General features: G+C 42.7%; 1 protein-coding gene across 3 annotated transcripts in view; it reads left to right on the forward strand.

The window, feature by feature from the left end:
• The window catches only part of FRMD4B (FERM domain containing 4B), a 386,589-nt gene that overhangs the window by 145,848 nt on the left and 224,238 nt on the right, over nt 1-16,503 (forward strand). Inside the window, exon 1 of one of the 3 annotated variants that reach the window (XM_003409793.4) lies at nt 15,129-15,502. The exons of the other annotated variants lie outside the window; for them this stretch is intronic. Within the exon in view, the coding sequence (XP_003409841.1) occupies nt 15,341-15,502 (162 nt within the window). The 5' untranslated portion in view covers nt 15,129-15,340. Of the gene's footprint in view, nt 1-15,128; nt 15,503-16,503 lie in introns of those variants that run through there. 3 annotated transcript variants of the gene reach the window in all.

The raw sequence follows: 16,503 nt of genomic DNA on the forward strand, positions 1-16,503 counted from the left end.
ATGTATCAATTGGGCTGGGCCATGATTCCTGGTATTGGTATTGTGTGGTTTTCCTTAATGCTGTAAATCCTGCCTCTATGATGTTAATGAGGGAGGTTGGGCAGCAGTTGTTAGTGAGGCAGGACTCAACCTACAAGACTAGATTGTGTCTTGAGGCAATCTCTTCAGATGCAGAAGAAAGAAGTTAGCAGAGAGACGGGGACCTCGTAACACCAAGAAAGCAGTGCCAGGAACAGAACGCATCCTTTGGACCCGGAGTCCCTGCTCCTGGAAGCTTCTAGTCTAGGAGAAGATTGATGAGAAGGCCAACAGAGAGAGAAAGCCTTCCCTGGAGCTGGCACCCTGAATTTGGACTTTTAGCCTACTTCACTGTGAGAAAATAAACTCTTTGTTAGAGCCATCCACTTTGGTCTTTCTGATATAGCAGCACTAAATGACAAAGACAGAGGCCCCGTCTCTATTTTCATTGTTGAAGAAAGAAATTAACCTGGCTGCTCTGCTCACCACACAACCATATTTCAATGATTGTGGGCTTTTAAAAATTCTTTTCTGGCTTGAACATAATGTGATAGTTATGGAATTGTGTTTAATTATGTGAATACGTTTTCATTTTTGTATATTTCTATGCTGCATAACCTAAATTATTTATCCTTTCTCAAACCATATAGTAATGCGTTCAGAAAATGACATTCAGGATGGAAGTAAAGAATGCCAGTAACTGTTGACATTCTCCAGACTCTTGTAGTTAATCAGTTAACAGACTTAAATATTCTATTTTAGAAATGGAGACACAGAACAAATCCACCAGGCAAATGAGTCCACGTCTTATCCTGCTCCTTGCATAACTTAAAGTAATACATAAAAACTGAACTACTTTCTGAATGTCCTAAAGCAGTCTTGAAAGGGGCTTTAGCGAACTAAGCCACTTAGAAGGAACAAATATGTCACAGATAATCTTTGCTGTTACTGTCAAGACCTATTTGAATCAGATCAAATTGAGTTCAATATGGCTAAAATCCCAGAGACCTTGCCTGCCATCTTGTTTCTTAGCACACAATATCCCCAAGTCTATTAGAAATATCTCACACTGAAGCCATCAGACTGTTTTTCTGAGTCTCAACCATTTTATCCCAGTGAGTTTTCTTCCCCCCATCCAATGATTGGCCCTAATCCAATACCAGCCTCAAGTTTCTCCAGCCTTCTTCCTTGGAAAATGCTTCCAGACCTGAGACTAGTTTCCAAGTTTTATTTTTCTTGGCTCTCAATCAATTCAAAGCTCTTTCTTAAATTGCACCCAGTTTCCAGTTTCTTTTTTTAATGAGAAAGGCTCTCCTTTTATAAGGCTACAAATAACTTTTACTTTTCCATCTACTCAATTAATAAAAAAACATTTATTAAATACCTACTATGTGCCAGGCACTGTGCTAAGCCATGGCGATACAGTGGTGACAAGACAGGCGTGGTCCTTACATTCATGGAGCTTATAGTCTAGAGGGGAAATCAGGCATAAAACAGGTTATTTTAAACATAACGGGTGTTAATGTAGTGAAGTTCATGCTGCTGTGGTGGGGAACTCACGTGTTCTGGGAGATCAACATTAAAGCTAAGGATTAAAAGATAATTGGGAGTTCATTGGATGAAATCTTGGGATAGGGAAAAGTGTTCAGGACTGAAGGAACAGCAAATATGAAGAGCCTGAGGTAAAAGGGTTGGAACCCAAAAGAAGACCAGTGTAGTCTGCTGTAATGAGACAAAAGATAAAGCAGAAACACAGACAATTAGCTTAAAAGATTATTTAGAATTATACAGCAGCCCTTGTAATCAAATCCCATAATTTGACTTATTTACCATTTTAGCCACCTTTTTTCCGAAACAAGTAGAAACTTCAGCTGAAGTTGAATCGAGACAGAGATGTTAGAGCACAAATTTAAATAGAATGCCCTAGGGTTTCTGTCTGAGCAATTTTCCTTGTGTTAAAGGACACCAGAGTGAGTGAAATGGAAGTACCAGGCTCCACATGAGGGCACTTATTTTCAGGTTTCTAGTAGATAAGGAGCCCTGGTGGTACAGTGGTTAAGCTCTTGGCTGCCAACGGAAAGGTCAGCAGTTCAAAACCAGAATTGGCTCTGCAGGAGAAAGATGAGGCAGTCTACTTCTGTAAAGATTTACAGCCTTGGAAGCCCTATGGGGAAGTTCTACTCTGTCCTATTGGGTCGCTATGAGTTGGAATGACGGCAATGAGCAGCATGGTGTAGTAATTAAAAATCCTAAAGCTTTCCCCAGTGGGATCTGGACCACAAGCCTGCCACATCCTTTTGTAAGCTAAGCTATGGGAATCATGGTGAATGAAGTACCAAATATCAACCCACTTGGATAAAACCAGTTCCATTTGCTGTTTAAATAATTTATGCAAGTTGGGGGGCTGCTAAGGTGGAAAACAATCCAACAATCCACTTAGAATTCTTCCCTTAAGATGTATGTCTTCCAAATATTTTCTTCCTTTAAATCCAATTTTACTCCCTTCTCAAACATTTTTTTCCCTTAGATTTTACTGTTATGCTACCTTGAATGGCTTCTCTAGAAATACTCTAATTCTGACTATACAGTATTGCCTTTTGCTGCAATTTCTTTGTTCTTTTTAAATAACTTTTTCATATGATACATATGTGTTTCATATGATATATGTGTTTGGATAACATAGCCTGTCTCTGGAGGGATATACAAGAAACTAGAAATAGTGGTAGCCTTTGGGGAGGGGAAAAGGGCAGGACTGCCAATAGCTTGCATAGTACTTTTGTGTAATTTAGAAAAAGGGGGCTCTTTCTTCAGAGCTTGAGTTATGGATTATCAAGCAGAGTCCTGGCTAAATTAGAACCCTCATCACTACCTCAGCCAGATGCCATGGTGCAGTGAACAGCCTTTCATGGCGGGCTTGGAAATGCAGAGCTGGGGGACAAGAGAAGGCTTCCTTTTCGTTTTGTATGTCTTATGGATGATTATATATACATTTCAAAATTAGAAATTAGAAAAGTAATATGTGCTCTTGGTAGAAAACAAGGAAAAGAAAGCCCCAAAAAGAAAACAAAAATCATCCAATAATCCCAACTTGGAAATTGCTACTATAAATAGAGTCCCTGAGTGCTATAAACAGTTAACATACTTAGCTGCTAACCAAAAGGTTGTCAGTTCGAGCCCACCCGAAGGCACCTCAGAAGAAAAGCCTCAGCCATTGGAAACTCTATGGAGGACAGTTCTATTCTGACATATAGGGGGTCGCCATGAGTTGGAATCAACTTTACAGCAACTGGTACTGTTGATAATTTGGCATATTTTCCTCTAGGACATATATATATATAGATATATGTATGTATATATATATACACACACACATATATAAAATAAAAACAAACCTGTTGCCATCGAGTCAATTCTGACTCATAGCGACCCTATAGGACGGACTAGAACTGCCTCATAGAGTTTCCAAGGAGTGCCTGGTGGATTTGAACTGCCAACCTTTTGGTTAACAGCCGTAGCACTTAACCACTATGCCACCAGGGTTTCCACACATATATATACATATACGTATACGTATACGTATGTGTGTATAAATACATATTCCTGCACTCAGTTGCACAATTGTGTTCATGTGCAGTACTTTTCTTCTGCTTTTATTTTGACTTTATTTTATATCGTACGCATTTTTTCCAAATCTAGAGGTATTTGAACGCCTTTTTCTGAATGTGTAAGTACTACATATTCATTGTAGAATATTTAGCAGATACAGGTAAATAGTTAAGATGTATTCTACATTTTGTTTTTTACCTTTTTATATTAACAGTTTTATTGAGATATAATGCACCGACCACCAAGTCCACCTGTTTAAAGCGTCTAGTACGATGCTTTTGGTGTATTTCCAGAGTTGTGCACCCATCACCAGAAGCTAACTTTAGAACATTTTCATCACCTTGAAAAGACACTCTGTCCGTATGAGCAGTCATCCCCCATTTCCTCCCAGTGTCCAGGCCCTGCCAGCCAGCACTCTGCTTTCTGTCTCTATAGGTCTGCCTATTCGGAACGTTTGATATCACTGGGTCGTATAATATGTGGTCTTTTATGACTGGCTTCTTCCACTTGGCAGAATGTTTTTGAGATTTATCCACATTAAAGTTTTTACCAGTACTTCATCCCCCCCTTTTTTTTTAGCTTTTTAAAAATTGAGATATCATTACATATCATAAAATTCACCCTTTAAAAGTAAGCAAGTCATTGGTGTTTAGTGTGTTCCCAAGATTGTGCAACCGTCACGACTATCTAATTCCAGAACGTTTTCATCGCCCCGTACCCGTCAGTAGTCACTGCCTATTCCCTTGTCCCACCAAGCCCTGGCAACCGTGAATCTACTTTCTGTCTCCATGGATATAGAGTTTAAAGGTCTAAAAGGATTTTTAAAAGTAACCTTTTTTTTGGTCTGATCTCTTTCACTTAGTATAATGTTCTCAAGAGTCATCCATAATGGATTAATTCTTCACTCCTTTTTATACCCTGAGTAATATTCCCTTATAGGTACATACTACATTTCGTTTATCCGTTGATCACTTGATGGACATTTGGGTGTTTTGGGCAGTTATGAAGGGCACTGTAAAAACATTTGTATACAGTTTTTGTTTGAACTCCTGTTTGCACTTTTTTAGGGTATATTCCTAGGAGGGGAATTGCGGGGTCATATCAACTCAATAGCACTGTTGTTGTTGTTTTTTTATAGTAATTCTATGTTTAACATTTTGAGGAACCACCAAACTGTTTTCCACAGAAGCCGAATCAGTTTATATTTCCACCAGCAGTGTACAGAGCCCAATTTCTCCACATCCTCACCAACACTTGTTATTGTCTGTTTTTTGATTATAGTGATTTTAGCGCATGTGAAGTGGTAGCTCATTGTAGTTTTGATTTGCATTTCCCTAATAACAAACAATGTTGAACATCATTTTATGTGCTTTTTGGACATTTGTATATTTTCTTTGAAGAAGTGTGTATTCAAATTTTTTGACAATTGTAAAAGTCGGTTGTCTTTTTATGATTCAGTTGCAGTTCTTTATATGTTCTAGATAAAATTTCCTTATCAGATATAAGATTTGCAAGTATTTTCAGTTTCTTGATGTTGTCCTTTGAAGTTCAAGAGTTTTTAGTTTTGACAAAGTCCAATTTATCTATTTTTTCTTTTATTGCTTGTGCTTTTGGTATCGTATATCTAAGAAGTCATTGCCTAATTCAAGTCATAAAGGTTTACACCTGTATTTTCTTCTAATAGTTTTACACGTTCTTACTTTTAAGTCTTTGATCCATTTTGAGTTGATTTTTGTATATGGTATGAGATAGGGATCTAAATTCATTCTTTTGCATGTGAATATACAGTTGTCCCAGTGCTGTTTGTTGAAAAGATTATTCTTTCCCATTCGATTGTCTTGGCACCCTTGTCAAAAATCAGTTTATCATAATTGTGAGGGTTTATTTCTGGATTCTCAGTTCTATTCCGTTGATTTATATGTCCTTCTGCCAGTACCGTACTGTCTTGATTACTGTAGCTTTGTAGTAAGTTTTGAAGTGTGTTCCATTAAAAATAATAAAGCACTCAACTAAAAGCAGCTTAAAATACCCAAGGCCCCAGGCTTGCTGGCCTGACAGAGAGTGGAGAAACCCCAAGAGTATGGTCCCTGGACACCCTTTTAACTCAGTACTAAAGTCACTCCTGAAGTTCACCCTTCAACCAAAGATTAGACAGGTCTATAAGGCCAACACAGCCCTGGTGGCGCAGTGGTTAAAAGCTTGGCTGCTAACCAAAAGGTCAGCAGATCAAATGCGCCAGCTGCTTCTTGGAAATTCTATGGGGAAGTTCTGCTCTCTCCTGTAGGGTGGCTATGAGTTGAAATCGACTTGATGGCAGTAGGTTTGGTTTTGGTTTTATAGGGCCAACAATAACACATGTGAGGGACGTGTTTTATAGTTCAATCATGTACACGAGACTAATGGGCACACCAGCACAAAAGCAAAGACAATAAGGCAGGAAGGGACAGGAAAACTGGACAAACAGAAACAGGGAACATGGGGCAGAGGAGGTAAGAATGTTGACACGTTGCGAGGTTGGCAACAAAAGTCACTAAACAATTTGTGCCTTAAGTGTTTAATGAGAAACTAATTTGCTCTGTAAACTTTCACCTAAATCACAATTAAAAAAAAAAAAACGAGGCAATTTCTTGTTTATGTCTGGTTATAAGTTGTCTGAAAGGAGGCTGCTCCCAGGTTGGTTTGGATCTGAACAATCCCATCAAGGTCCCAGGCTTTTACTATCCTCTTTTCTACTGTGTTTGATATCAACAAACGTCCTCATGATCACAAGATGGCTGCTGCAGCTCAAAGCACTATGTCCACATATAACAAAATCCCAAGCAGGAATCAAACAGTGTAGTGACAAAATTTATGTGTTCTTCCATCTCTTCAAAGAGAGAAATCTTTCCCAAAACTCTTTAGAAAGCTTCCCCTTATATCTTATTAGCCAGAGTGGGGTGCCATGCCCTCCCTTGGAGCACTCATAATCCATCTCTGGAGCATGACAATTGGCCACTCACAAAATCAGATTCTCTGAAGAAGGGGGTGATGGATAGACAACCAACATTATCTGCCAAAATATATAAACCAAAGGATAAAGGCAAAATTATCTGCAAGGCCACCAGCCAGAGATAATAATGGAAACTTTTGAGGGTGAGAAAGTTTTCCGTAAATTTCTTTGGTTGCAGCTCCTTCAGAAGCAAAACCCTTGTTCTTCCTCTGTTATTGACTCAAGACCAGATTATGCAGTCCTTCCTTTCCTTCCTCTTCAATACTTCCCAGAGCTCCCTGAACTTTTGGTCTGAAGAATACACAACGGGTTTCTCAACCTGATAAAATATCCTTAGGCTTTAAGGCCAGTACCATGCTGCTTTATCTCTGGTCGACAAGCCATTTTGTAGTAGAGAAGAGTGGGCCACTACTGCCAATGCTAAAGTTATTTTTTAGAATAGCAGGACACAAGAAATAACTTTTATATCCCTTTTCTTGGATGTTAGACTTCACTTTTCTTTTGCTGTTACTGCTAAGGGCCAAATATTTGAAATTCCTAGCAATAACTCTACCAAGTTCTTCTGTATTTTTTAGCGATAATGGGGAAAATGACCTATTTTTATAACCTATGGCTTGTGTTGGTTTGGTGGCCAGAGTACACCTGGCCTTGAGAACTTTTACAACCTTCTAAAACCACTGATCCTGGCTGATTCCTGTTTTTCATTTTACTCCAGTTATCTGAACCCAGGTAGTATGTTTGATCTTTGAAGAGTCAAGATTTTTGCGTGTATCTTTTTATTTTTCTTCTACCATCCAGAGTATGGAAGTGACAATCTGTTGGGTTTCAGGTAACTGCTCTCTTATCTACCACAGAAAAATTCTGTTACTTTTCAGCATAGATTTTCTTTTTCTTCTCGTCATTGTTTTATTCTTATTTAAACTGGAGAAACCCAGAGGGTGGATTTTTTGTCAAATTCAGTTCCTGAAGTAATAAAATATGCCCCAGAGCCATCCCTGCCCTATACATTTTAGTTAATATAGGCTAAAGCCTTTGTAAATGCAAAAGAAATTTGTCTGTTTTTAATCTTTCCATAAAGTGTCGTTGTTGTTAGGTGCCCTTGAGTCGGTTCTGACTCACAGCGACCCTATGCACAACAGAACAAAACACTGCCCGGTCCTGCACCGTCCTTACAATCGTTGTTATGCTTGAGCTCATTAAAAAGTAGAACTGAAAAATTAGCAGCTGCATGGTTTTAAAATGCTTTTAAATTCTTTTCCCTCTGATCTTCAGCAAGTCACTCGGCTCCTCTCAGCCTTAGTTTCTTTGTCCATGAAATGAGGCAGATAATATCTTTCCCCGGTTGACCCCGGAAGAATATTGTGAGAATCAACTGACAATATGTGTGACAACCTTCTTTCATTTTTTAGAAAAAGAGTGCTATATAGATCAATTGTTTACAATTTTGTTTTTGTCATTGTTGATGTGCACGTAAATTAAGTGTAAATAAAAGGTGACAAATTATGGGGGCCAGAGTTCAGTCACAAGATTGATTCTGTCTCTTCTTTAAAGAAGAAGGTTCAATTCTTTCCCTCTGATCTACCTGGGTGTGTTTGGAATCATCATCCCCTTCAATGGCTTCAAAAGCTTTCACATCTACACAGATGACTTCCAAAATTTGACCTGGCCAGAATTTCCAACATGCTTGGTGGATTACCCAGTAAAAATTGGTACAATATGTTGCTCCCTTTTTTAACGTCTTCATCTAATATGGATAACATTCCTCCTCTTTCCTTTGAACAAAGAGATTTTGGTTTGGAAAATAATAGATGAGGTTTTGGAGGAAGACGGGAAGATTTTGTTTTCTTTTTTCTTCTTCTAGGAGGAGAATGGTTTTGCCTAAGAACGGAAGCTGGAATAGATGCCTTAGTACTGAATATGATTGAGTTTTGTAGTGCTTTTAGCCTTTTATGATGCCAAAAGCCATTGGAAATCACAGAAAGGCAGCTGCAGAGCTCAGCCAGCCGACTGGTGGGCCATGGGCTATGGGGACAATACCTGGTTCCCTCCTCTTCAGGATTCTGCTGCTTCTGGATGTTTCCTTCCATCTCCTCCTGCTTGAGTCCAAGACGGAAGTTTGCTGCTTACTCTCTCAGCCAATGGGAAAGAGGAGAGAGAAAGCAGGAGAGGAGGGAGGAGCAAGACCATCCAGCCTCTGGCTCAAGTGGGAGTGAAACAGAGCTAGCCTTCCACCAAGCCTCCTTCTTCATCCTTGAGGAGGGATATACAAGAAGGGCATGCAGATCCCTGAGCCAGAAGATGGTCTCACTCTTTCTTGCCGCCTCAGCCATAGCAGGTGTCTTAGTCATCTAGTGCTGCTGTAACAGAAAGACCAAAAGTAGATGGTTTTAACAAAGAGAAATTTATTCTCTCACTGCCTAGTAGGCTAGAAGTCCAAATTCAGGGCATCAGCTCCAGGGGAAGCCTTTCTTTCTCTTATCAGCTCTGGAGGAAGGTCCTTGTCACCAATCTTCCCTTGGTCTGGGAGCATCTTAGTGCAGGAACCTCAGGTTCAAAGGACACACTCTGCTCCTGGCCCTGCTTTCTTGGTGGTATGAAGTCCCTATGTCTCTCTGCTCGCTTCTCTCTTGTATATCTCAAAAGAAATTGGCTTAAGACACTAGTGAATCTTGTAGACCTCATCAATATAACTGCCGCTAATCCATCTTATTACATCATAGTGATAGAATTTACAACACATACAGAACTCACATCAGAAGATAAAGTGGTAGACAATCTAAAGTGGTAGACAATCATACAAGGGAATCATGACCTAGCCAAGCTGACAGATATTTTGGGGGGACACAGTTCAAACCATGACAGCAGGAGAGGAGAGCGGCACACTGGAGGGCCTCTGAGTAGTTTGACATCCCACCCAGAGAACACAAGAGACGCTTGCTTTGAGGGGTGTGCATTTGCCTACCAACATCTCGCCCCATTCCACGCGTTAAGGCCCCAGTATTCCCCAGGAGCCAAGAAACATGTTGACTCTTTCATTTTAGTTATGTGGACATTCTCATTACTAACTTCAGGTCGTTTTCTTCTCACCCCTAGATCCCTGCAGCTGCCTCCCAGTAGGCTTTCCTGAACCCAGCTACCTCTCAAGCATCCCCTCTCACCCTTTTCCCTCAAGTTCCACAAATGGGGGATCCTTCTAGCTACAGGACCTTAGTACTTACAGCTCCATCTGTCATGGGCCGCTGTGTGTGCCTCCCCAGCCCCTTTACCTAGCTCTCTCCTACTCAGCCTTCTGGTCTCAGCATAAGTGCCACCCCTCAGAGGGGTATTCTCTGACACCTCCCCACCCTGCCGCACGTGTCTTTAGTGCAATACCTGGGCCTGTACATTACTTGTTGAAATGGTGGACTTCTTACTCTAAGACCCACTTAGAGACCGTCTCTGGTTTGTCACCAGTGTATTCTAAGTGCTCAGTGTACGGCCTAACGCATAGTGCAAACACAATAAATATTTGTTTACTAAATGAGAGTATGTATTTTCGTGAAAATGGATGAACTTCCTGTATTCACTGTTGAGAGAAATTGTCATTCATTTGTCAGTTCAGTAAGCATCTCTTGATTGTCTGCTGTGTGCCAGCCCTGTGCTAAGAACTGGGGAAGCAAAGTCCACCAGTGGTTTTTGAATGGGGCTAGCTACCACCTCACTACAGGGGCATTCAGAAACGTGCGGGGGTGATCTCTTTTGCTGCTGTCATGATGCCTGGGCATTTAGCGGGCAGGACTCAAGGTCTCTAAACATCTTCCAATGTATGGGATATGCCTGTACAAAGGGGAACTGTCCTTGCCAGCCCCACCTCCACCTCACATAGGGATTCCTCACAGAGCTTGCAACCTGATAGAGAAAGGTGAACCAAAAGGGGCAATATCATGTCATGTGTGAGGTGGAGGACTGTTATAGCAGTGCATGGCCCAAGGAAGGGATCAGCATCCCACCTAGGGTTCTGTATGAGAGAAGTTATTATTTTTTTTAACATCCCAGAGAAAAGCTTTGCCCCTTCTAGTTGTCATCATTGTTAGTTGTTGAGTTGGCTTTGACTCTGGCTTTGACTCCTGGCTACCTTATGTATAACAGAAAGGAACATCGCCGGGTCCTGCACCCCATCTTTGTAATCGTTGGTCTGCTCAAGTTCATTGTTGTGGCGATTATGTAGTGTCTTCCAACCTAGGGGCCTCATCTTCCAGCACTATATCAGACAATATTCCGTTGTGATCCATTAGGGTTTTCATTGGCTAATTTTCAAAAGTAGATCGCCGGGATTTTCTTCCTAGTCTGTCTGTCCCTACTAAGGAACCTCTAACTTAAATGAAATGATAAAACCAAAAATTAAAATACCAAAATATAAATAGCTGATGGCTAAAATGGCTACTCTTTCTTTTTATGGTAAATATTGAAAAAAGATCATTGAAAATAATGGGAAATGGCATTCCAATTCCTTTTCAAAGGGCTTTGATTTCATTGTCCTTCTTTGTCAGTGTGTGGAAACCACTGGAGAGTGACTGTTTCATTTCTTGCCCAAGTCTGCCTTTTGGGGAGAAAACATCAAGAGGGACAAATGTTTTCCCGATGACAAAAGTCATGTGAGAAGAAGTGCAGGGGTGTTAGGTTAACTAGACCTGGGTTCCTCAACCTCCGTACCTGTGACATCAGGAGCCAGATGATTCTTTGTTGTGGGGGGCTCTCCTGAGCATCGTAGGATATTTAGCAGCATCCTTGACCTCCACCCATAAGCACCCTTCAGTTGTAACAACCAAAAATGTCTCCAGGCATCGCCAAATCTCGCTGAGGAGGAAGGAAAGGACAAAATCATCCCTGGCTGAGAACCATTGAACTAGACCTGGTTTTCATCCACCTCAAGCCCAGGTCAGACATTCCTAATCCTTTGAACTCTTTCCTCTACTGGAAAGTTCGCCCTGGCTCTCCATTGTCAGTCAGAAGGTAGCTACACTGTGAAGAGAGTCCAGTTAAAACACATCCATCAACGTTAGGTGGACTCTGTCTTTTTGAGGGCAGAGGGGGCCACCAGAAGCTGCTGTTTTACCAACTTGCTATCTCTTCCTTTCCAGAGACAGGGGCTGGCAATTTGTGCTCTCTTCCTGGCGTTATGCTCTTTTTCCTGCTGATGGCTGAAAGGAGAACCTGCAGGAGCCTCAGGGATGATGACAAGTTCTCTTTTTCGTCTCTAGCAGAACTCCCAGGTGTATGAGTAATGCTGTCACCCGAAGCATCTTCTTAAGCCTCCAGAGAGAGAGCTGCAGGAAATTGCAGTGTATTGCAGGGAACTCTGATGCTGGGGAGGAAAGAAAATCCTCTTCTTAATTAAAAAAAAAAAAAAAGAAAAAGATAATTTTGAAGCTAGCTTGATACAGCTCCCGCTCTGCAGGAAATTTTAGACCAGCTTTCAGGGTGGTCTAGTCCCTTTTAAGGATGCTGCCTCCTTTGGGTCTCTCTTTTCTCCACTGTTCTACATCTGGGTTCATTGTCATCCACTGCCAGTCCCTGGTGTGAACGAACTTGCACTTGTTTGCCTGTAAAATCCCACTCGTCCTAGAACTTTGAACTTCTCCTTCTGCAGGAGAGGGCAGCCATTTGGATAAGAAACAGCATCCATGTTTCTATGGTGGGAATAAGATGTCTTCCCATCTTCCATCCAGCTTTGAGCATGCATTCTTTTTGAGTACAAAAGAAAGCTTGAATCTGGTGGAGAAGATTGAGCTTCAAAAGGCTTTGGGGGAAATTAATTGAAAGAAACCCCCCCAAAAAACAAGTCAGTACCACTTTTAACCCCCAAGAAACAGAAAACCAAAAACCAAACGCACGGCCAATGAGTCGATTCCAACTCACAGTGACCCTATAGGACGGAGTAGAACTGCCCCATAGGGTTTCCAAGGAGTAGCTGGTGGATTTGAACTGCTGACCTTTTGGTTAGCAGCGGAACGCTTAACCACTGCGCCACCAGGGCTCCAAAGAAACAGAAGGCAGTAGGAAAGCAGATACAGATAGTTGAAATAAAAAACACATTTTACTTTTACTATTTTATCTGAGTATAAATACTTGAAACAATTCCTGATTTTGTTGTTGTTGCAGGTTTGTTTGTTTGTTTGGTTTGTGGACGGGGAGGCAGTGCTTACCCTCTGCCAGCCACTATGCTAATCACTTTATTTGGATTATTTTGTGTAATTCTCCCCAAATCCCTATGTAGTAGATTCAGACATTATCCCCATTTTATAGATGAGGACGTTGAGGCTTTGTGGGGTTAAGGAGCATTCTCAAAGTCCCCCAAGCCTTGAGGTGCAGAGATGTGAAAACAGGTATGTCTGTTTTAGGAGACTTAGCTCCTAACCACCCTGCTCTTCCAGCATGGTCCTCCAACTTTAGTGTGAGTCAGAGTCCCCCAGAAAACCAAAACCAAACCAAACCCAGTGCCATCGACTCGATTCCAACAGAGGCCGAGTAAAAACTCAGGTCACTAGCTCCACCCCCATTATTGTTTTATTCCGGGTTGGACCTGGGAACTTGCATCTGTAACAGGTTTCCAGGTGATACTGATGCTGCTGGTCCAGAGACCCTACTTTGATAACTGCTACATCTATCTCATTTTCTAAAAAGTAGCGTGAGCACTGACTTTGGAAACCTTGAATGAAAATGATTGAGGCTGGAGTTGACCATCAGCAGTAGACCCATGCACCATAAGGTAACAGCCAAGGTGTTTCTCTAGCCTCTCTTCTGAGAGGCTGGTGTCATGAGACAGAGATAATTGACCTGTTGTAGGTTTTATTCTGGTATTCCCTTGGCTGCCTGGCATTTCCGAGAACACAGTCGAACAGCGTTGTTAAAAAAAAAGTGTACCACTAGCATCCACTTAAGCCATTTTTCAAGTCCAGTAGTTTTCCATCGGCATGGTATTTCTTTTTCAAACTATACTTCGTTCCTTTTCTTTGGACTCAGTAGGACCTAGTAAGTACATTCAGATACTGGATAAGTACTGCAACCCTTATCTTGGAAAATACCATCAAAATACTAATACTAACAAGCACATTGGGTAGAATTATTGTGGAGAACAATTTCCTAATCTTGGGTTATATCTTGTGACCTGTTGACTAATTCAACAAAAATTCTCAGGTAATTTCTATTAGTAGTGAAAGAAGCCTCATTTAAAAGTTTCCTGATTATGGTTACTTTGAAAACAACAGGCACTCTGAGGACAGATTTTGTGTTCCTCATCTTTTGACTGATTGAATTTCACCTGAACTAAGATTCTAAAGGTGCATTTGAAACCTGAAATAAAGCTGATTTCCTTGTCGATAATCTGTCCCGAAGCTTTCTGAGCTAGAACCGGAGAAAGGCTTTGGCGCCTTACCTTTCTGCCACTTTATAGCAGAGATAACAACCTAGGTGTGAAACCGCCAGTAAAACACAGACAGTTGTCCTCCAGATGAATTCAGGAAAAGTGCTCCATCCAAATGAGTGGGCTGAAAATTGGCTGTGATGCTTCTGCTGTGAAAAATGTTACAGTAGAAGATGGAACTTTTTAAAGGAAAATAGAGACTGGTGGTATATGCGACACCTCAGCTCCCTTTTCCAAATGCCTTAGGAATCGATTCATGAGGGAAGATTTCAAACAAAATAGGTTAATTAACCTGTTGACTTCATGAGTGGTAGAACAGTGTCCTTTGGATTTGGGTCGAGAATAACCTCACCCCTTCTTCAGACTGGGTGGGTCCAGAGGCTGGATTTTCCCGAACCAAATCAAGATGGCTCTTATGGGCTTCTGTTTCCCAGCAAATAGTAACTGCAAGCTGTTTGCTAGGGACTAAGCACACTCTTTGTTTTTTCTCATAAGCTGACAGCTGCAATGGAATTAGCAGAGTGTGAGGAGTGGGGGGACCTGCCCTCCTGCTGGCAGGGACAGTAGGTTGTCATGTTCTGGGAAGACCCCAAGTTAGGAGCAAAGGCAGATTCTGGGGCAGCAAACACACTGTTGCTTTGAGACTACTGTCTTCATCTCATGCCTCCAGCAGAATGGAGAAAACATTCAGGGTTTTTCCCCCAGGAGTGGGGTCCAAAGGGATGCTTTGAAGGATTTTTTTTTTTCCCCCTCCTCCATCTGTGGCTGCCTAGAGGTGTTTATCAGTGCAGGGCAGAGGAAGATGCCAAGGAGGGACGCTGTAGTGTAAAGCAGGGTGCTCCCCCAGGCAGATAAGCGGATTCGGGCTGCTGTATGTGTGCGCGTGTGTGCAGGACGTGCAAGCCGAGCGCGCTGAAATGCAGCTGGCCTCTTTGCCTGCAAAGAGTTGCTCCACTTCCCTCCCTGCCCAGCGCCCTCAGGGAGCGCAAGGGGGAGTCCTCTCTGGCCAGGGCTTCCCGTGCCCCGGGAGCGCCGAGGGCTCGCCTGGCGGAGCTTAGCGCAGCTTTCTCGGCGGGCGGGGGTGGACACTGGGCCTCTGTGTGCCAGCCGCAGGCGTTGGCTGGCGGGCGCCCAATCCCGGGCCATGCCGCCGGAGCCTGCCAGGACGCCCGGTGAAAGACGAGTTTGGTGGAAGGCTTGACCCCGGGCTGCCAGCAGAAGCCGGCGTCGGGAGTCCAGACAGTGGGGCCGCTGTGGTGCGAGCCGCTGGGCTGCAGCTGCGGGAGGCGCCGGGGACCCCCCAGGTGCGGAGGGAAGAAGGAGGCATGGCTTCGGTGTTCATGTGTGGGGTGGAGGACCTGGTGTTCAGCGGCAGCCGCTTCGTGTGGAACTTGACCGTGTCCACGCTGCGGAGATGGTACACAGAGAGGCTGCGGGCTTGCCATCAGGTGCTGCGGACATGGTGCGGGCTGCGAGACGTGTACCAGGTGAGCCAGGGCGCACGGCGCCCCCGGGCCCTTGCGGGTTGCTGGGCGCTCGTGGGAAGCTGGTTCCACCTGTATGATTTTATCCTCTCTCTCCCTCCACCTCTCTCTTTTTCAACTCCTAGCGGACTGCTTGGCTCTTGGGTCCGATGCTCAGCAGCTGTAACTGTTGCCTGACAAAGCTTACCTTGAATTTGTCCAACCTAGCATCGGGGGCACTTGTGAGTTCGTCCCAGCATTTGCAGACTACTGTTCTATAGTGACGATAGGCTGGCTGGTACTTAGCTCAGAAAGCTGTAGCTTTGCAGCAGAGGGTCTGCAGGGAGGAACTCTGACTTTCGGATGGTATCTTCTTTTTTATTTCATTGGGGATGGGGTGGGCATTTCAGGGGCAAGGGTTTCAGGCCAGTGTATATCCAATAGGGCCTTAGTGCCTTTGCATTCTTCCATTTGATTATATTTCACTTTTCCATCAGGCAGTCCCAACTTGCAAGATAGAGCCAGGAAAAGCTGATTGTGTGTCTGCTGGCTTTTGGAAGGAAGGACCGCAAATTCTGAACACTTTGCAGGAGCATGACGACTGGCCGGGGAAGGGAGGGGAGGCCTGGCTGAGCTTCGGAATGCTTACGTTTGGATTTACTCCCTGTCACAAAACACAGCCTCTTTATTTCCCTGCTAGGTCTCATCCTGCAGGCAAAAAATGCAGCAACTTTATTCAACTATGAGACTTCATCCTCTCTGGGGCTGCAGCTTGCCAGAATTGTTTTTGTTGTCTTTTTTTTTTTTTTTTTTAATAGTAGTTGAGTGGATGTAAAAGTACTGTGCTTTGGATGTTAATATCTTTTTAGGTTAAAAAAATCCTACATTATGTTTAGGAAGATTATACCTGGTGTTTACGATGGCAATATAGTATCACATTTTCTTTCCTGTGATGTGGAATAGCTTGGATATTCCCAAAATAACTATAATTTATATCTCAATGTATTGTGCCCCATATGCAATTG

The sequence above is a fragment of the Loxodonta africana genome, chromosome 22 (genome assembly GCF_030014295.1).
Source record: "Loxodonta africana isolate mLoxAfr1 chromosome 22, mLoxAfr1.hap2, whole genome shotgun sequence".
Taxonomy (NCBI): Eukaryota; Metazoa; Chordata; class Mammalia; order Proboscidea; family Elephantidae; genus Loxodonta; species Loxodonta africana.